The sequence below is a fragment of the Drosophila mauritiana genome, chromosome X, assembly GCF_004382145.1.
Source record: "Drosophila mauritiana strain mau12 chromosome X, ASM438214v1, whole genome shotgun sequence".
Taxonomy (NCBI): domain Eukaryota; kingdom Metazoa; phylum Arthropoda; class Insecta; order Diptera; family Drosophilidae; genus Drosophila; species Drosophila mauritiana.
This window is the reverse complement of record NC_046672.1, coordinates 9,859,905-9,879,899: the sequence shown is the minus strand read 5'-3', so window position 1 is coordinate 9,879,899 and position 19,995 is coordinate 9,859,905. Positions and strand designations below refer to the sequence as shown.

General features: G+C 44.3%; 4 protein-coding genes across 7 annotated transcripts in view; 2 read left to right on the top strand and 2 right to left on the bottom strand.

The window, feature by feature from the left end:
* The window catches only part of LOC117148592, a 47,578-nt gene extending 43,219 nt beyond the window's left edge, over positions 1 to 4,359 (bottom strand). Inside the window, exons 1-2 of the mRNA XM_033316070.1 lie at positions 4,112 to 4,359; positions 3,501 to 3,566 (exon numbers count right to left, since the gene is read on the bottom strand). The gene's annotated coding sequence lies outside the window, so the exon portion shown is untranslated. The remainder of the gene's footprint in view (positions 1 to 3,500; positions 3,567 to 4,111) is intronic.
* Positions 4,360 to 4,723: 364 nt separating this feature from the next.
* LOC117147702 (NAD(P)H-hydrate epimerase) lies at positions 4,724 to 5,994 on the top strand. Its single transcript, XM_033314690.1, has 2 exons — positions 4,724 to 5,440; positions 5,499 to 5,994. The coding sequence occupies exons 1-2, from the start codon at positions 4,836 to 4,838 to the stop codon at positions 5,719 to 5,721; spliced, it is 828 nt and encodes a 275-aa protein (XP_033170581.1). The 5' UTR covers positions 4,724 to 4,835; the 3' UTR covers positions 5,722 to 5,994.
* A 1-nt stretch (position 5,995) lies between these two features.
* LOC117147701 (RNA-binding protein NOB1) lies at positions 5,996 to 7,739 on the bottom strand. The gene is made up of 2 exons (XM_033314689.1): positions 7,573 to 7,739; positions 5,996 to 7,513 (listed from the first exon to the last, which is right to left on the bottom strand). Exons 1-2 carry the CDS (start codon positions 7,645 to 7,647, stop codon positions 6,179 to 6,181), a joined length of 1,410 nt encoding a protein of 469 aa, XP_033170580.1. The 5' UTR covers positions 7,648 to 7,739; the 3' UTR covers positions 5,996 to 6,178.
* A 957-nt stretch (positions 7,740 to 8,696) lies between these two features.
* Positions 8,697 to 19,289, top strand: LOC117146383 (B-cell CLL/lymphoma 9-like protein). 4 transcript variants are annotated; one of them, XM_033312550.1, is made up of 11 exons: positions 8,697 to 9,269; positions 9,331 to 12,713; positions 15,451 to 15,928; positions 15,994 to 16,103; positions 16,175 to 16,676; positions 16,744 to 16,932; positions 17,004 to 17,192; positions 17,685 to 17,795; positions 18,320 to 18,371; positions 18,433 to 18,548; positions 18,763 to 19,289. In XM_033312550.1, the coding sequence occupies exons 1-11, from the start codon at positions 8,892 to 8,894 to the stop codon at positions 18,919 to 18,921; spliced, it is 5,667 nt and encodes a 1,888-aa protein (XP_033168441.1). In that variant the 5' UTR covers positions 8,697 to 8,891; the 3' UTR covers positions 18,922 to 19,289. The 4 variants fall into 4 exon arrangements, with proteins under 4 accessions (XP_033168441.1, XP_033168443.1, XP_033168444.1 ...); XM_033312551.1 differs by having other exon boundaries at positions 8,698 to 9,269; positions 15,997 to 16,103; XM_033312552.1 differs by lacking the exons at positions 15,451 to 15,928; positions 15,994 to 16,103; positions 16,175 to 16,676; ... (3 more) ...; positions 18,433 to 18,548; positions 18,763 to 19,289.
* The last annotated feature ends 706 nt before the right edge of the window (positions 19,290 to 19,995 follow it).

Sequence of the window (19,995 nt, the reverse complement as noted above, 5' to 3'; positions counted from 1 at the left end):
AACGGCAAAATAGGTAAAAAAAAAATAATACAAAAAATAAACAACAAACAGCCCCAAAAATACTTGCAAATGCTCCAAAATCTCGGGCAGAAAAGACCGGGACAGGCAGTTATATCCCCGCATCCAGGCAATGCCTCCTGGGAATTACCTTGGTTATTGTTTCAACATTTTTATCTGCCCGCCCTCGACAGCGGGGCAAAAAAAAAAAACACACCCAAAATGAAGAGCGTACAGGTGGAAGTGATACCAGAAAAACAGTGGGTGGGGGTCTAGGGGCTTAGGAGCCCAACTAAAAAATAAAACAAAAACAAAGTGGAAGAGGGGTGCATTACATATGCCACGAGTGCGTTTGGGCATAAATCCCAATTTAATCCATCCGGCTTTTAGTTTTGTACATTTTCCATCTCTATTTTTTCCCTGGCTCTTCCCCTCTTAATATATGTAGTATCCCCCTTTTTTTGGGGGACTTTTTTGGGGGTTTTGAGTTGAATGACTAGAAATGGGTTTTCTGTTTTGTTTTTGATTCAATTGTTTCTAAATTGGGTTCAAAATGCTAATAGTTTTATATTATTTTTTATTAAGGTTTGCTTTTGCTTTATTTCTACAATTGCAAGGCTTAACAGTTGCATAGATAAGAGAGTATATTTGGCAAATAAATGCATGCGCTGGATTTTTGAAATGTATTTAGTTTATAACAAATTGGTTTTTGTTTTTAATTTCAGAGATATAGAGCAGCCAAACTTCGTTGCTGCCAGAGCTGTGAGAAATTTGAACGTACTGTCTTGTTTTTATTAAAGTTGTTTATGTTTTTTTTTCTGACATCCTCTAGCCGGTTTGCAGCACTCCCCAAAGAATTTGCCGAAAACTGTTTGCTGGCCGAGCCAACATTTTCGTGTTTCATGTTTCGTGTTCTTCGTTTTTCGGTGTGTTGTGTATTTCTACCTTTAAGTGCTCGTTGTGGAATGGCTATGCCTACCTGCCGCTAAGCTGCGATTCGGAACAATAAAAGATAAGCCAACTTAATCCCATTGGGATTGCCCCCGATCTGCGTCCGAAAAACCGGCCATGTCAGTCAGTTTTTCGCTGCAGTCTGCTGCCGCTTCTGCTGCTTCTTTTATATGATTGTTTTCATGGAAATAGAAACTTATCAGTATCAGTTGGCCCCTGGAACACAATCGTGGCACAAAAAGAACACACGAATGGCATTACATGGGGTAGACTTTGTTTGATAGGCGCTAGGCGCGATCGCGATTGTGGAGCAAACGATTGAATCACTCGGCGGGAATAACTCCGATACGCAATCAAGGTCAAAGGTTCAACAGCAGTAACGAAGTGAAGTTCGCACATACTATCTGATACTCACTAGTATATTCAAGTAGAACATGTTAACAAGTGCACTTACGAATGCAAACGAGAGGGACGGCAACAATAAGAGAATGGCTAAGCTCTGACCTCTCTTTCGCCTGCAATCTCTCCATCTCTTTCACCAACTTTGTAGTTTTGTAACCCATTCAACTTGTCACCCATTTTCGCTTATCAATTTCACTTTCAGTTTTTATTTCCATTTTCCAGCTTATTCCAATGCGATAAGCCAGCTGTTGTCTCTTTCTCTCAGCAACTAGCGGTCTCTTTCTCTTTTCCTGGCTGTGCCACACAGAATATACATATGCAGTCGTCTATTTTTAATTAAAAATTACAATATGTAATTGATATTTTACATAAATATATGCATAAGATTGTACAAAACACAGAATGCTGAATAAAATTATAAAATTATTAAGCTGATAATTGTACGAGTAGCGCCCTAATTTTTTGTAGTGCACCTTGGAAGCATTTCAATTAGCTTTGGGAAAATAAAAACAGCTCTAAACCGACACACTCAGCAGATTGAAATGCATTTTCGACTTACGACAAAGTTGAAGTCAAAGTTTAGTTCAAGCCCAACTGCAGCTTAATGCCTCTTCTTCTTCTTCTCTGCCTCCGCTGCCTTCTCCTCAGCTTCTTCTTCTTCTTCTTCTTGTTTAAGCCAAAGTGAAGCCCCACAAGATGCACTAAAAGGCAGACACAATAAATGCAAAAAGCCGAGATAGGTACAAATATACTATATGCATGAAAAGTAAGAAACAGAGAAAAACCGCCTGTCGAGACACATTTTAGCAATAAAAGCAAACTGCGAAGAAGTTGAGGAATATAAGAGAAAAATAAACAACAATAACTACAGCAACACAAACAACAATACAAGGGGCAGCAAATCACGGCGGCAGAAGGAGAAGAAGAAGAAGCGCGAACCAGGTAATCAGCACTACCAAAATGGCACAGTGGGTCAAAGCGAAAATTTAAAAATATCATTACGTGTATAACATAATAAAACGTAATAATAGTACAAAATAATATAGTTTTAAAGCAATTTGAATTTGATGATACCATTCTATGCTTATGATAATTTAACCACTGTCTGCGCTTTTCGCACCACTGTGCCCACAGGAAGCCGCCAAGAAGAAGCACTGGAGGGAAAAAGCGAGCCAAACAAAAGGTAAAGTGTACATGTAGTTGAGCAGCTGCTGCTTTTCCCTGTTTTCTGCTCTCCGATCGCGTTTACCTGGTGTCCCTTATTTCGCCTCTCGCCACTCACCTCTCACCTTTGCCCTCCACTACCCTCCCCTCTGCGTTACCTGTTCGCTCCGCGGAGGAAGTAGGGCTAAAAGGGAAGAACTGCGAGGGGTGGGGAGGGGGAGAGAGAGAGGAAAGAGGCAATAAACCTGCTGCAACGACCCGAAAAATTTGCATCAGCAGAGGAAACCGGGAAGGAAATGGGACAGAAATGCATCGAAATTCCCAGGCATTTATGAAATATTTCCATAATTTTAAAACGAATTGTGCCACTCGAACAAATTGTGGTAAACATTGCGTTTTTCACTTTTTATGGCATACAACATGTGTGAGCATTAACAGCAATTGTGTGCTATGCATATACGTAGCCATGTACATTTGTTACTTTTGTTCAATTTATTTTAGTTGACTTTCATTACAGTTTGTATGTTTCATTTATATTTTTATACGTTTATATTTGTTTGCTTATCTGGTGCAAATAAAGCAAGCAATTTTATTTACAAACTTATTAAAATACATTACTTTTGTCCAGTGCATGAGTAGGTGAAAAATAGATTATCTACATGCGGCTGGGCGGCAGGTAACGACATAGAAATATTAATCCGGAACTTTCCACTCGGCGGCTTAGGCCAAAACGGAAAAAAAGAAACCCAAAACCGAACCAAATCCAAATTTAATAAACGAAATGCAATCCAAAACAGAAAGCGTAATTGTCGGATTGTCGAATGTAAATGCAAAAACCAAAAAAAAAGTTGCTCAATATTTTCGCCCCCCATCCACGAATTGTTTTCCTTCCGACTTGTTTATGCATGTAAAAACCAGTGAAAGTTCTCGGCGAACGTGTCGCAACATAATTAAACATGAAAACGCGTACAGCAGCAAAAACTTACCTCACTTCCAGTCGAACGTAATTCCAATTAACTGCTCATTGAGGCGAAATCCAATTCCATTTGATTCTTAAAATAAAAAACCAACAAAGCACTCAGAAACAACAGAAAAAAATAATTAACACAAATCTAAGAAGGGGATTTTTCTTCACAATTTCACAATTTTTGCGAATCTCGATAACTTGTTTGTTTAATACGGGCGTACACCTCTGATAAATATTAATTATTATAATGTAATTTAAATGACACCTTAGTAATTTATTATTGCTAAAGTTGTTCACTTTCGTATGTGCATGAATGTTTGCATTTTTATAGGCATTACTTTTCATAAAATATCCAACAATTTGCAATATGACGGCAATTAAATAAGTTTAACAGGCTTTTTAATGGGGTTTTAATTGTTGTGGGTACTTTTTATGTTATTTGCTTCTCGAATATTAAATACTTTACAGAATAGTTTAAATCACATTTATTTGCATTTTTATATCGTTTGCTCGCCAGTATTCATTTAAATTTGTTTTGCAGTTAGTTGAAATTAAAATTGTTTAAGTGGCGAACAAACAAAAACAAACACCTGCAGCGCGCGCAACTTGCACAATCTTGACGACATTTACCGTTGTTCTGCTGCTGCTGCGCCTGCGCTGCGTCGCCGTTGACGTCGAGAAACGCTGCCACTTGCAACGTTTGAATTTCTTTATTTAGCAATTTCGCTGGTTGCGCGTGCGCGCAACTCACACGGCACAGAAAAAAAAGAATGAAAACAGAACGAAACCACCGAAAACAAACTCCGCTAAAAGAAACCGACGGATAACAACGAAATAACAACCTAAACGACACGAACAAACCGATCGCTGATCGCGAAAACAAGATACTGAAGTGTGGCTGCGTTGGGAAGTCGAAATATTCCACGCTGCTGACGCAAATGTGCTAAAAGATACCACGTCAGATGTGCGCACCCGAGACTCGCACCACACCGATCGTGGTGGGTCTCCGTGATAAATAAGCTAGTATTTTTTCTAGTATCTAGCTAGTTTTAAGCACTTCCCGCTAATCAAAACGTTGTTACTTGTTTAATAATGCATAAATATAAACACATTTATTTCAGAATTAAGCTATAGATAACCAAAAACGTATAAGCTGCTTATATATCTTGTAGCCAAATTTAGATACTTTTGCTGATCGGCATTTGGCATCACTGTCTGAGTAGCAGTTGTATTTTCCCGCCGTCTGGCAACTCTGCAATCAGCTGTTTGAGAACTTGAAAGTTTATTTTTTAACAACCCAAACATATAAAATTGATTTCCCCAAGGAAATATAGATAGATAAAACACGAAATCTATGAGCCTGATTTGCCGTCGACTTGGCTCGTCCTTGAGGCCCATCGCCCGCACACTCCACCCCCTGCTCGCCAGAAAAAGCATCGAAGCACAAAGGTCACCGCTGAAAAACAAACGATTTTACGCCGGCAAAAGAATGGATTTAAAGTATCTAAATCAAAAGGAGGCCATCGCCGTTGACCAGGAACTATTCAATGAGTACAAGTTCAGTGTGGACCAGCTAATGGAGCTGGCGGGCTTGAGCTGCGCCCATGCGGTGGCCAAATGCTTCTCGGCGGAGAAGCATCCGCGGATTCTCGTTTGCTGTGGACCGGGAAACAATGGCGGCGACGGCTTGGTGGCCGCCCGGCACCTCGCCCTCATGGGCTACACACCCACCATCTACTATCCCAAGCCGACGGCCAAGCCGCTGTTCGAGAACCTCAGCCACCAGTGCCAACAGATGGACATCTGCGACGTGAAGGAGTGTCCGTCGGTGGAAAGTGCCGCCCGTGACTATGACCTCATCCTGGACGCGCTCTTCGGATTCAGCTTCAAGCCGCCGGTGCGAGCGGACTTCGTCGCCGTCGTGGAACTGATGCAGCAGACCAAACTGCCAATTGCCAGGTGGGATTCATATCGTTTTACTAGCCAATCCTAAGCTAATGATGCGTCCGCCTTGCAGCGTGGACATTCCCAGCGGCTGGGATGTGGAGAAGGGCAAGCTGACCGAATGCGACGTGGAGCCGGCGCTGCTCATCTCCCTGACTGCCCCGAAACTCTGTGCCCGCCAATTCCGCGGCGAACATCACTACTTGGGCGGCAGATTCGTGCCGCCCGCCCTGCAGCGCAAATACGAACTTAATCTGCCCGTTTATCCGGGCAACGAGCTTTGCGTCAAGCTGTGATTTCTGCATTTATGCGGTTTCCCAATAAACGATGGAGTCCTGAGCTCCAACGTCTGGTTTTCCATCATTTCAAATGAATTCTTGGTTGAAACAGCGACTCTTTTGATTTCCAGGATCAGCAAACACAATGTTCAATCAAAAACAGATTTATTTTCGTTAAAAAAAATTAAACTTAATGCTAGCTAATGACAAAAAAGGGTTTTCTAGCTTCTAACATTGTAAATAAATATTGGAATCCTAAAAGTAATAATAATCCAAGAAAAACTCCATATTTTATATTAAAAAAAAAGATTTATTCTGTTAAAAAATAACGCTTGTAACTATTTGAAAAGCTTCTCTGGTTACATTTTACAAAGTTTCAGCTTCTCCCTTGTGTTTTATTTTATATATTACATATTATATAAAGTCTACGATTGAAAAGCTAATATAGAACTAGCCCATTACTGGCCGGAGTAATCTACTTGTACAAGCGATTGTAGTTTTTGCGCCGGCGATCCTCCTCGAAGTTGTTGTTCCTGGCCCACTCCTTGAGGTTGCCCTTGGAGCGCAGCATGGCGGACTTGGAGTCCACGTCGCGCAACACGAAGGGCGAGAATCCGGCCGTGTAGTCCTGATCCAGAGCGTTCGTCTTGGTCTTGGCCACGCGCGAAGGCATCTGCCTGGGCATGGGCTGGTCCTCGAACAGGATCGGATTCCGCGAGTGCTTGCCGCCTTGGAAGCGCGGCAGGCTCTGGTTCTTGTACTTATTGGTCAGCGGACGGCGCGTATTGATGTGAATCACCTGGCGACCGTTCTCGTCCAGACTGACGGCCACGCGTTTAAGCGTCTTGTTGCCACAATTGGGGCAGAACACCTTGGTCATGATGCTGGTGGTCTTGTAGCAGGCATAGCAGCGCAGTATGTACGTGCGCAACTGTTTGATGATCCGGCCATTGAGGGCGGCCAGGTGGAGATTGAGCTGCTTGAGCACGTTCTGCAGCGCATAATCGGTGGTCATGCAGGCAACGGGCGGCACTTCATCCGTTTCCACCTTGCCCTCGAGGGCTTTCTTGGCCTTCTTGATGTTCGAGTGCGTGATCCAGCCATCGTCACCCACATCCTCGTCGAGATTTTGGCTCTGTTTGGCTTCCTGTGGCTCGGATGTCTCCTCATCTACATCGGACGGCTGAGAAACGAGCAGTTCCGAGAGCTCTTGCTCTTCCTCGGCACTGGGTGCGCATTTGAGCTGCTCGAACAGCTTGTCCAGCTCCTCCTGACTGGGCTCCTGGTCTTGTTCCTCCTCCTGTTGGATGGACTCGCTGGCAAATAGTTTCTTGCCGGCCAATTGGGCTTCGATGGCGGCTTTAACAGTGTCTGGGGATTCATTGCCTTCCTGCTCATCCTCAGCATCATCCTCGTCCTGGGAGTAATCATCTTCCTCCTCGGAATCCTCCTCTTCTTCGCCCTCGGGCATGTACCAACCGACCAGTCTCTTGTTATTAGCATCCTGCATCTCCTCAGGGTTATCCTTGGACGCAATGGTCTGAGCCATCACGGGCTCGTGGCGCAGGTGATCAGTGCCCACGTGTTCTGCTTCCAGTTCGTAGGTGAGCGAGATCACTTTCAGATCGATCCCCGAGAGACTCGCGTAGTCGCCCGTTTTCTTGGCGAATTCCACGCAGTGTTTAATGCTCTCCGGACGAGGCTCGCGCACCTGGAGGTCGAAGGGCAGGACGCAGAGGCGGCGAATCTGGCGCTTGTTGCGCACCTCGGCCACCACATCCGGCACGGTGAGCACCTGCTCCGCGTATTCCTGGAGGGGATTTGTGGTGGCTTTAGATGGTTCGAATGGGGAAACTGTGAGTGACTTACGTTCAGGGGCACGGCGTTTATGAAGGCTGTGGTGTCCGCCACCAGGAACTTGATCTTTTCGCTCGTTTCGGCCATTTTCAATGCTAGTTTTCACATGAAAAACAAGGTACGGCAAAAAAATAACAATTTCTGCACGTGTCGGGATTAGTGTGGCCGTGCTGCGAATGTTACGATCGGGTATGCTAAAAATACCAAAATGGGTTTACGAATTTGGGATTTTATTTAAGTTAATTGCATTTTACATTTTTAAGAGTAAGGCAAAGCTAATTAAATGCATTCCTTAAAATTTTATTTAGATCTCAATAAAATTATCTATCAACTTAATATATGTTAAAATATATTTTTATAAGATTTTATTTTATTATCACAGGGAGATATCGGCCATAACTACTTAAACTTTCGACCGGACTGTTGGAAAAATAACAAATTAAACTAACAAATTACAAAATAACTCAGTTAAACAAAATATCACATAACTTAACTTATAGTACATATTTACAGATAAGAGGAAATTTAGTAAAATGCCTTAATTGAGAAATTTATTAGTTTGCTGGAGATTTTCAAAAAAGTTTGTTAGAAGGTCTGCCAGCTTGATCTTCTTGTTTGTTTTTTAACATCTTTTTTTTTATTATCAATACACAGCTAGGCAAGCTGTGCTTATTCAAATTTATATTCTTTGGTTAATTTTTCATTTATGTTTTATTTTTAAATCTTACATTTTAAGATATATTTTTTTAAGATATTATTTTATTATCGCAGGGAGATATCGGCCATAACTACTTACACATTCAGCCGGACTGTTGGAAAAATAACAAATTACAAATATCTTAGTTAAACGAAATATCACATGAATTAACTTATATAAACATATTTACAGATAAGAGAAAATTCAGGAAAATATCTGACTTCAGAAATTCAGCTTGCTGGAGATTGATATTTTTGCTTATTTTTTCGAATATTTTCCTATTATTAATTCAAGTTCTATAGTTATTATTAATTCAGTTAAGCAAGCTAATAACATTCAAATTTATAATCTTTTATTATGTGGCATTGGGATATTCTAGGCTGCTTGCGATACATGGATGTACAATCGCAACACGGTCACACTGCCCGCCCCATTTAGCTGACAGTTCCATCTCTAGTTTTCAAGCCGAATATGGCGAAGTTTTCATTATCAATTCGTTCAGATAGCAAACGGAATTAGTGAAAGGTGGTCGATTTTAACGGAACGGAGCTAATCCGCGGGATTAAGTGAAAGCCCAACCGACCGGTATAGGCGTGTTATCCGCGAATAGGCTAATCAATCCAGTGGACACGGTATGTGGGGCCAATGGCAAACCGCCGCCGTAGTGGCTCCAACTGCCGCTCTACCTCCGCAACCGTCGGTTCCGCCACCGCTGCCGGACGCCCCGCCCCCTCCGCCTCCGTCGGACGCGTCCGCCGGATCTGGAGCACTCTCATCAGGCGGGGCCTCTGCAGCCATAGTCACTGCTGCAGCCACAGTCACAACGGCCCCCGGATTCAACCCCTATAGCAGCGGCCAGGCGACGGGGGCTGGCAACCCCTATCAACAGTATACGGCCGCCCAGTACGCGGCCATGACACCCGAGCAGCAGTACGCCCTGCAGCACCACTGGCAACAGTGGCAGACGTACCAGGAGGAGTACGCCAAGTGGCATGCCCAGTACGGCGAACAGGTGGGTCAAATCAATTAGTTATCGGCGATCATATTGCTATAGTAGTCTTCCAAACCTTTAGTACAAGCGTGAAATGGCAGCAGCCGCGGCCACAACTACCGCGATTCAAGGCGTGCCCGCTCCTATGGTAGCGACTCCTGCACCAGCACCCGTCCCTGTGGTCGCTGCTCCCGGGCCACAGGCCTATCCTGTCGCACATAACTATTACCAAGGCGTCAGCGCCGCGCCGGTGCAGCCAACTACAACCGTGGCCGTCGCGGGAGTGCCGCCACTGCCCGGTAAGATCATGGCCCAGCCGCAGATGTACAACCAGCCGCCGCCGCCACCACAAAAAAGCGGATACAATCAGCATCCGAATGACATCCAAAGCATGTGGCCAGGACCACCGCCAATGCAGCAGCCGCCGCCAAACAGATATGTTGGCGGTCAAATGAACCAGATGAACTACAACAATGCCGGGCCAGACAACCAGGGATTTCCCAATCTCCAGCAGCCGCCGCCAAATCTGCAGAGACCAACACCGCAGCAGCAGCAGCCGCATTCAAACAATATGGACCATGGCCAGTGGGGAAATAACAATAATCGTCCTCCCTGGGATACCAGTGGTCCGCCGCCTGATAATACCGGGCAACCAAATCGCTGGAATGGTCCGCCGCCGGCAAATGATGTCAACAATCGCTGGAATGGAACGTCATTTAACAATAACACCAACGATGGCAATCGCCGCTGGGATGGGACTTCAAATCAAGCGCCGTCTGGCGGGGATCAGCAACAGAATCGTTGGATGAGCGAACCACCGCCAAGCGTTCCGAATCCCAATCAGCAGCATCAAAACCCGAATTCCTGGATGAGCGGACCACCACCGAGTATAAGTGATCCGTCACAGGACCATCAGCAGCAAAACAATAGCAGCCAGCCACAGAATGCCCGCCCAAATCGCTGGCAAGAAATCAATTCCGACATCGACACACCGCCAATGAGGACCAACAACAAGCCAAATAGCATCCAGAATAGCCGCAATAGTTGGGGAGATGGAGGTGGAGATGGAAACCAAAGCAAGAATCCATTCATCAAGAACCCACAGTCCGATTTTGGCAAATATGGCAACAGTTACAATAACCAAGATCAAGGTAGTGCAGGAGGAAGCAACTTTGGCGGCGGAGGTGGCGGCTTTGGAGATGATAGTGGAGGCAACCAAAGCCAGGACAGTTTTGCTGGACGTGGAGGAGGACCCGGTAATAATAATAATAACTTTAGTAACAATCGCCGCCAGAACAATCGGCGGGATAACAATCGTAACCAGGGATTTTCCGATGAGAGAGGCGGTGGGGATTCTGGTCCAGGCGGCTACAATCCAAATCGTGGCAGTTACAATCAGCGCAACAGCTTCAATCAGTCGAATGCGCCCTACCAGCAGTCCAATAATCAGTCGCAGCAGAACCGCAATCAACAGCAACCATCCGATCTGGACGAGGCCAGTTTCGATCGCCTGTTTGACCAGTGGGAGCAGCAGTTCGAAGAATGGAAGCTCGCCAATGCCAACCATCCAGATCGCGACGAGTATCGCCGCTACGAGGAGGAGTTCGAGAAGCAGCGCCGTCGCATCGCCGAGAGAAGGGAGCAGATGCGCCGACGTCGCCAGCTGCAGATGGGTGGTTCGGCAGGAGGCTCGACCACAGAAAAACAGAAGGAAGCAGCCGCAGGTGCATCCATGACCGCGGAGCAGCAGCCAAATGAGGATCCCTTCCAAGACCAGGGACATTTTGCTGATCAGGGTCCTTGGCCGGAAAGTGGCTTTGGTGACCAGGGACCCGGATCGGGTCCGAACTTCGGACACGGCAACAGACAGTCCGGAAATGCTGGTCATTTTGGAAAAGAGAATCGCCCCTTCGAAAGCGCAGGAGTTCCCGCATTCAAAGGCAACCAAGGACCACCACCGGGGATGCACAACCAGTACGAAACCACCAAGGAAGCCATCCAACAGACATTGGACAAGCAGCCAGAGGAATCCAAACAGGGAAGTCTAACCAAGTCGGCGACATCAAATGAAAATTCACCTGATGCAAAGAAAGCAAAAACGACAGCTCCCCCTGTGGATCCACCAATTCCATCCCTGCTGCCGCCCGAAGTCAAAGCTCCAGCTGCACCAGTAGTGCCAGATCCGACAGTGGTTCCGCCCACGCAGCCTCCTCCGGTTTCCACCAATTTTGGCAAGCGCCGGCAAAGCGCTGCTCCCACACAAATACCCGCTAAGCAAGTCAAGGAGGAGGAGCCCATATTCACCATTTCCCTGGACGACGACGATGAGGAGGAAGAGGTGGTACAGGACGCGCCCGACACGCCCATGGGCAGCATTTTCAAGAAGAACGATGGCATACCCGGTCTGGATTTGGTGGACGATGGTAGTAACAAGAATAAATCGTCCTCGGTCTTCAATGTGGTACTCAAGGATTCAGGAGATCCAAAAGCGCCTGATGAATCTAAAAAACAGCCGGACGACCAGTCCGCCGCCAAGAAGGGCGACGAATCTCTAAGCAAGGCCCTCAAGGATCCAAATTTCATCAACAATCTCTCCCAGGCGGTGGCCAATGTGCAGGGGCGCGAGCAGCGCGATCGTCACGAGCAACGCGAGGATCATGAATCGGGAACGGATGGACGTCCATTGTCCTTCGCCGAGTGGCAGCGCAAGAAGAACAGCGGCAACGAAAACAAGTCGCAGGATTCCCGCGACTCGTTGAGCACCAATAGCGGTGAGAAACCGGACAAAAATGGCCCACCTGGTGGCTTTGGTCCCGGAAACGGACCAGGCGGACGTCCAGGTCCTGGTCCAGGTCAAAACGATGGATCACGCTTCGATGTCTTTGGACCAAATCAAGTGCCTGGAAATAACTTCATTGACTTGGATAACAATGGTCCACCTAACTTTGGACCACCGGGCAGGAACTTTGGACCCAACGGCCCAGGACCACGTGGAAACTTCGGACCCAACTTCGGGCCCAACTTTGGCCCTAGAGGGCCGTTTATTAGACCAAATGGTCCGGGTCCGGGTCCGAATTTCGGACCACACTTCAGACACAATGGCCCCAACTTTGGACCAAACTTTGGCCCCAATTTCGGACCGCGTCCGGGTTCCCGCAACTTCGGACCTCGCGGACCCGATGGTCCTTTCGGTCCGCGACGAGATGACTTCGGCGGTCCGCCGTTTGGCGGTCTACGACCCCACATGGGGCCCAATGGACCCGGTCCCAACATGCGCGGTTTCAACGGTGGACCAATCAGTGATAATCCCTTCCGCCGCCAAGGCGGCCCACCGGGTCCGGGTTTTGGCGACGATGATCTGGGCGCAGGACCGCCGAGAGGACCCAGAAACTTCGGCAACCGCTTTGGAAATCCAGGCGGAGGTGGAGGAGGCGGAAACAGCAATCGGAAGAACTGGAATGACGGGTATGTGTCCTCAATCTGTTTTTAATTTTTTCCGACTTGAATGAATATTTTTTCACTACGTATACAATAATATCGAAATGTTATATCTTGACTAAAATTGGGGAACGGGGAAAGGAGAAGATTCTTTCCCCACTTTATGCTCTCCTGAATTCCAATATTAACTGTCTGATTGTCTGTGGAAGATATGGGAACGTTATCTTCTCAAGAGCACTTGCTTTTAGTATTCATTTCAATGATACAATCTGCAAATATGTTCGTTTTGGGGAAGTTAAATTTAGGGCTGCATGCTTACAAATTATCTTTGAAACGTTAATACAACCTTAAACAACATTAACCATTCAGTAATTCGTTGATTTTGTATAAAGTACAGCTGCTATTTGCACTTAGAGTTACTGTTTTAAGTGTTTAATTATGAATAATCAGTCAGTCCATTATTATGCATAATCAATCCATGCGTTGGGGTAAGCCCAAACATTATCTAAAACCTGTGGGCCGTCGAGTGATTGTTTGTCCGAGTGTACGTACTATCCCCTACCGATGGGTTTACGAATATCTGAAATCTGATGCAACGTTTTCGAATGCTTATTTATTCAGCTCTTTTTCACATTACGCATATCCGTGAGATGCCTTCTCAAACGGCCTGATGTTCAGATAGCCTGTAGATATATATATATATGTATCGTTCTCATTGGAGGGAATCGTTGGGCACAATTCCGCTCGATCCCCTTACCCTCATTTTGTACCCCTTTCACTTTCTCTATCTGTATCTGTATTGATATCATCAAATTTAATTTAGTTAACTTGTGCAGGCCTTTTTCTAGTTATCTTTAATGCTGGAATTTCGATTCCAACCCCGTTTTTTTCTTCTTCTCTTCTACTTTTATGCAATACTGATATATAAATACTGAATATAAAAACATAATTAAAACAATCTTACAAACGAACGATAAACAAATCGAATACGAAAACCAACACGCAAACGAATATCTAAACGGTGGTATTGATTGTTGGCGATGTCCCCGATACATATGCATATATATGCATATATCCACAAATCCACCAATCTGTGTCTGATCCATTGTCTGTGCAGCAAGAGAAGGGGGCGGTAGGAAGCACCAGCAACGGCGGCAGCAGCGCAGGACCTGATCTCTGAACTCTCGAATTCGGGATCTGATTAGGCGACCGAGGACAGACTTTGTTTGGGGGGCGGCTATCGAGGGAGGGCAGATCGTGAAACCTCCTCGAAAATAAACATACTTAAATATATAACTAGCTATATATGCATGCAGCGTCCAGAAGTCAGAGAAAGATATATAATATTAAGATTAAGGATTCACGCATACGCATCTGCCATATTCGCAGAAGACAAATAAAAAAAAAAATATAAAATATAAAATAAAAAATATCGTATATGGAGCTAATTTTGTTGCTCCGTGGTGTAAACTATTTTTACTTTCTTCTGCCCTGCAATATCACTTAGAAATAGACCAAGCTCTCACCTAATTATTATATATTATTTGTTCGTTTCAAATCGACGCAGTTATATAAGTAACTTCTTTGCTTTGCAACAACAATCTCTCGATTCGAGTACTATGTAATAATTTTATAGCGCGAAATTATTTAAGTCCAATTGTTAAATATATACTATGGAATTAAATATCAATAAAGGAAGACAAAACACAACGTTCATAAGGGAGATCCTTTTTAATTTCGTTCTATGATCAACTGTCCGTCTGCAAATGAATCTTTCAATATCATTCATTAAATATATACATCCGATCGCTAAACATTGGCTCTGGTTAATCTTTAAACATAGTTGATATATCCAATTAATTAGTCATAGGGATTATTCCAGGATCTGTTTAAAAACTGATATCTTTACGAATTTTACTGCCAAATGTCATTGATGTTTGTTGAACAAACCAATAGAAATTTCGTTGGAAATGCACTTGATAAGGTTTTGGAATCAAACACATCTAAATTCGTCCGCTTTTCTATATCCGATTCTAATTTTGTATCTTAAACAAGCAGTATTGTCCACAATAAAGCACTCTTTTATAAATTATCTATTGTCCGATTAATAAAACATCACAATGCATTCGTATTGCCTGCAATAAATGTCTTTGAGATGAAATAGCCGTCATTTGTTGCTATAATACATATATATATTTAAAATGATTTACCAATTTAGTATGCCATTCGTTCCAATTTTTTGATTCTTTGTCCGCTTATCTATGCAATTTCCGTTTCCAAAATCAAGGCGACATTTTCCGAACTAATTAAGATTTGAGTACTTAAGCATTTTGTTACGTTGTGATGCTATTTTGATTATATTTTTAAGCAATGTTGCTTGCCTATTCTAAGCTTAGAGCCAAAACTAAATGAATCTTTCAATGCTGACCTGCAATTTAGAGGCCAGTGGGACATGTACATAGATAGTGCACCTGCCCCATTGACCACTGCCACGCCCCCTTATCTTAACTTAAACAAACAACTATTTTAGTAAATTTTATCCGAAGTAAAAGTTCAAGTGTTTTTCTTTTGGTTTTTAAACATTAAAAACCTGAAAAAATAATAATATACATACAATACCAAAACTATAAAATAAACCACACAAATTGCCGCCAAATAATAAATAAACCAACGTAAACGTAACCATTGTATACTAAAATCGCCAATGGTGTGTCCCACCTACCACCTTCCATCACTAAAAAAACAAAACAAACAAAAACTAAAGGCCGGAGCAGCAGAAGCAGCAACAGTTCCATGGCCGCCCGAACCACGATGATGCCATTTATCGACCGTTGAAGGTATTCGACTATTCCAATAACCCAACTGCCGCCAAGGTGATCGATTATGGCCACAAGTCGGGTGATGGCAACCCCATCGATGGGCCATCCGGTCCCAATCCCGCCGACGGAATTCCAGAATTTAAAGCAATGAAGACCTTCGAGTATGGCCACTCCTCGTTCGCGGGACCGAATCGCTTGGGAATGCCCGGTGTAATGGGAGGAGATCACAACCAGGCGATGACAGGTGGCCGTGGTATGGCAGCGGGACCAGGTAGACTCGGAGGAGCAGGGACCAAGCGTAAGAATAAGAAAAAAAATAAACAACAAAAGAACGGGGAGCTAATGACGTTCAATCAAAACCTACAAATCCAATCGAATACGGTTGAAGAACGTAGCATCACAAATCCCGAACAGGGCGATGGGGTAAGTGGTCAGCACAATACAAGCCTCTATGTTAGTATCTAATCCTGTCTATGAATATAACCCAGCAGCAGGCCCACAATGAAGTCCGCAACCAGAGCGAATTCCAGGACCAGGCCGATGGGTTCCAGGAAAATGAAGAACGCAATGATCTCGAAGATATTTCCGAAGGTGAAGAGTAAGTGCAATATATTAATTCCATTTTTTTTAGTGCTCGCTGTATACAATGCTTCCATTTTTTTTAATCAGTAACCTACAATCTATTGTTTTCGATGATGACAACGAAGAGCTGCCACCGCCGCCATCGATGAAAATATGTAATCAGGAATATGCTCAGGAGCAGTACAATCCCATCCCTGTCACTCCGCTGCGTAGCCAGCTGGGTGGCAATTCGGATAAGCTGGCTGCTCCGGCGCCAGCCATGTCACTTTTTCCCTCGGCAGCCAATGCCAATGATAGACCTTCCGACCCAATGATGGCTCCCAATCTGGAGATGTCCGTGGCGACCAGTGAGAATCGCAATACGTTCTCATTGGACGAAGTGCTTTTGTATCCCGGTCGCATAAACCGTCCCAAGCGCATCTGTATTATTTTGCGCGGTCCTCCTGGCTGCGGCAAATCGCATGTAGCACGTCTCATCAAGGAGAAGGAACTGCAGATGGGCGGTGCCAATCCGCGCATTCTAAGCATCGATGATTATTTCCTCATTGAAAACGACTACGATGAGAAGTGCCCCAAAACGGGCAAGAAGGTGAGAAGAAGTGTAACTAAGTGTTAGGTAATTAGTTTTACTATATTCCATTGCTTACCATCTGCAGATACCCAAAAAGGAAATTTTGTACGAGTATGATGACACCATGGAAGAGGCATACATGCAATGCCTTGTCAAATCGTTCAAAAAGACACTTAGCGACAATCTGTACGATTTCGTAATCGTGGATTGCAACAATAATTCGCTGCGCACACTGAATGAATTTTATTGCCACGCCAAAGACTCGAATTTTGTGGTGGGTCCATGGTCAACGAATCGATGCTTCTTGTGGGAATGTTACATATATGTTCTTTCTATTCACTATAGCCCTACATAGTGGACCTGCACTGCGATCTAGAGACGTGCCTTGGTAGAAACTCCCACCAGCGCACCGAGCACGATATCCGTGTGGTGCTGGACAACTGGTGCAACACACCGATGCATTACATCAAACTGGACGTGAGCTCACTCCTCGAAAACGTCGTCGAGATGGAAGACGTTGAAGGCATGGCTACGGTAACTATGCACTAGGCGGTGCGACGCTACGGTGGCTGCTTCTGTGTCGCCGCCGAGCAGGAGTTGATGAAGCTCTTGAACTGGCCGGTGGGTCGTTGGCCAGTTCGGAGTTTTTCAGTTGAATCAAAATCTAGTCATGTTTACTTTTTAAGCCATTACTTTACATACATATACACAATGATACCATTAATACTCACCTGGCCGGGCCAAGTCATTTCAAAAAAAAAAAAAAAAAAAAACAAAAAAAAAAAAAGCGAACACGCTAAGTGAAAACGATAGGAAAGCGCAATACTAGCCTAAGTTCTAAACTGGTATTGAATCCCTATAATGTATATATATATTTATATATATTCGGACATGCAATATGTGCTCCGCTAGTCCTAATCTAAGAAACAATTTCGAACTTACGATTAAGCTTTTAGTAAAGACAACTATGCAAGCTGGGTCAAGCGAACGTTTTGTTGATTTATGGCGGCTTCGTTTCATTTCCAGGACGATAATGCATGCGCCGACGTTGGCGTAACTGTGGGAGCATCCGCGGCACTCGAGGATGCGGCTGTCGAGGAGACAGACGACAGCAATAGCGCCGACGCCTCCAACTATGTAAGTCTTACCACTAATTGCATCGACTGATTGGATTCATTTTGAGACACATGCACATGTGTGCGGTGTTTGCGTAGAGGAAATTAAGGGGGTATTATTAAATGATTGCTTATTTGCTATATGATTGGATTCCTATATCCAATTTGTTGTACAAATATCTTAGGAAATGCGACAGAGCTTTAATAACTCGACTTCTAAGATATAAGATTCATATATGTATATACATGCGTTTAAAGCCTGTGATTTAACATTGCTTTTAGTTGATAACTATTTAATATGCTTAGCTTATTAGTTTGCGCTTTTGGACTAACAAGTAGTCGCTGTTAATTAGTCTGATTATTCGCCCAGAATTAATCCAGTCAGTCAGTGGGGCATTCAGAAATAATCGGGAAACTAGTGACTAACTGGGTTGTGGTCATCGTATCGGTAAACACGCCTCTAAAATATCCTGAAATTCTCCCATTGCGCTCCATTGAATCCGGCCCACCTCACCCAATCGTGCGTTTCGTGTGCTCACCGTACAGTGCGGCTTCCTGAAAAGCAAATGGGAATGCGACACCACCGAGGATGATCTAGGTGAGTCCCCAAGAACTTGGTCTCAGTTGGTCGCTCCCACAAAACGAATTTCTTGTTTCAGCCCGCTTGGATGGCACCAAGCGTCTGATGCAGAACCGCAGGACCACCAGCATGGCGGACTATCTCCAGCTGGAGGATTGGAAACCACCCACAAACTCGGCCGATGGCAAGAAGCGGGTAAGTGCGTCCAAAGGCTAGCTATTGAGAAACGAAAACTTGACAGAGAAGAGGATAGCTGTATGTATTGCCATCTCTTCTGGCTGAGAAAGTAAATTATCCGAGTGTAACAAATGCGGAAGTGAACATATAACTGTTTCTAATCCGATAAACCTTGCTTGCTAGCATTTTGTTATCGAGTTGTATTTACTAAAACGCCTTCAATCTGTTTTAGGTGCGTTGGGCTGACATCGAGGAAAAGCGCTCGCAGGAGAAGATGCGAGCCATCGGCTTTGTGGTGGGTCAGACCGACTGGAACCGCATGATGGATCCGAATGCCGGCAGTCGGGCTTTGAATAAAACCAAGTTTATCGAGCGCGTCAAGCGTCGCTAGATGTCAATTGCAAACACGCCACAAATTCCGAATTACAAAAAGCTAACAAAATGAAAACAAAAACTCGCAGCATTTCCACTCACCAAAAACAGAAACACAGAGCATTTCCACACACACACACATCGACGCCGATCGGGCGACAACAATGGGCTGAATGAGCCCGAATTACATGTCATCATCTGGCATCTAAATGCAATCAGTATAATTTTGAAATAATCAGTCATTCTTACGGCTGCATTTAGAAAAACGAATTCAATTGCGTTGAACGACACGAACAGACGCGTTTGAAACCGTATTATCATGTTATACATATGAATGTATTTTAATTGTAAATTGTATCAAACGCTATTAAACCGAATAAGACATCCCGTCATGTTTTTTTTTTTTTTTGTTAATTTAGTTTGACGAAATATAAATTGTTTATATGTATATTTACATAATGTTGACTTCAAGTTGGCGGGTTCATCGAACTTCTGCCGCTTTCCCTGTTTCCTGCGTGACAGCTGTCTCTGTTGCTCTGTAAACAACCATTGACAGCTGTTCTTTTGTGGGCGACGGGGGGCGTGGCCGGCGGCAATGTGGGCGTAGTGGGGCTGGGCTTTGTGGATGCTGCGTGTGCATCGCACTCACATGCCTGCCAAGGTGAATTACAGATGACGGCTTGGGGCAGAGTTGCACAACACGCGGTGCAAGTGGAAGGGGTTTGGATTTTCGCGGGGCGGTTGGGGAGGGGTTGGGGTTGGATCGGGAGGAGCAGCTCCAGTAGTCACCAATGGCTCGCACCCACTCTCAAGAGCACGAATCCATTGACAGTCAGTGATGATTGAATTGAAATAAATAGCTGAATGATAGATTGCAGTTCTATGGCTACAAATAATATAAAATTGTGGTTGCTCGACGAAATGTAAAGTGCTTGTGTATAAATGTCGAATGTTCCAAAAAAAAAACAGTGTAGTTCAAAAGAAAGAAAACATCTAATTATTTATAAAAACCTTTTTAAAATAGCTAAAACAAAAGAGCTGACCATATTTGATACATGTATACCGAATGAAATATGGGTATAATATTTTTAAA

Coding starts and splice junctions, on each gene's coding strand:
- LOC117147702 (XM_033314690.1), top strand. CDS start 4,836: ATGAGCCTGATTTGCCGTCGACTTGGCTCGTCCTTGAGGCCCATCGCC. Junction 5,441..5,498: donor ACCAAACTGCCAATTGCCAG/GTGGGATTCATA, acceptor TCCGCCTTGCAG/CGTGGACATTCCCAGCGGCT.
- LOC117146383 (XM_033312550.1), top strand. CDS start 8,892: ATGTGGGGCCAATGGCAAACCGCCGCCGTAGTGGCTCCAACTGCCGCT. Junction 15,929..15,993: donor ATCCCGAACAGGGCGATGGG/GTAAGTGGTCAG, acceptor AATATAACCCAG/CAGCAGGCCCACAATGAAGT. Junction 18,549..18,762: donor CGGCCGATGGCAAGAAGCGG/GTAAGTGCGTCC, acceptor AATCTGTTTTAG/GTGCGTTGGGCTGACATCGA.
- LOC117147701 (XM_033314689.1), bottom strand. CDS start 7,647: ATGGCCGAAACGAGCGAAAAGATCAAGTTCCTGGTGGCGGACACCACA. Junction 7,514..7,572: donor TAAACGCCGTGCCCCTGAAC/GTAAGTCACTCA, acceptor AATCCCCTCCAG/GAATACGCGGAGCAGGTGCT.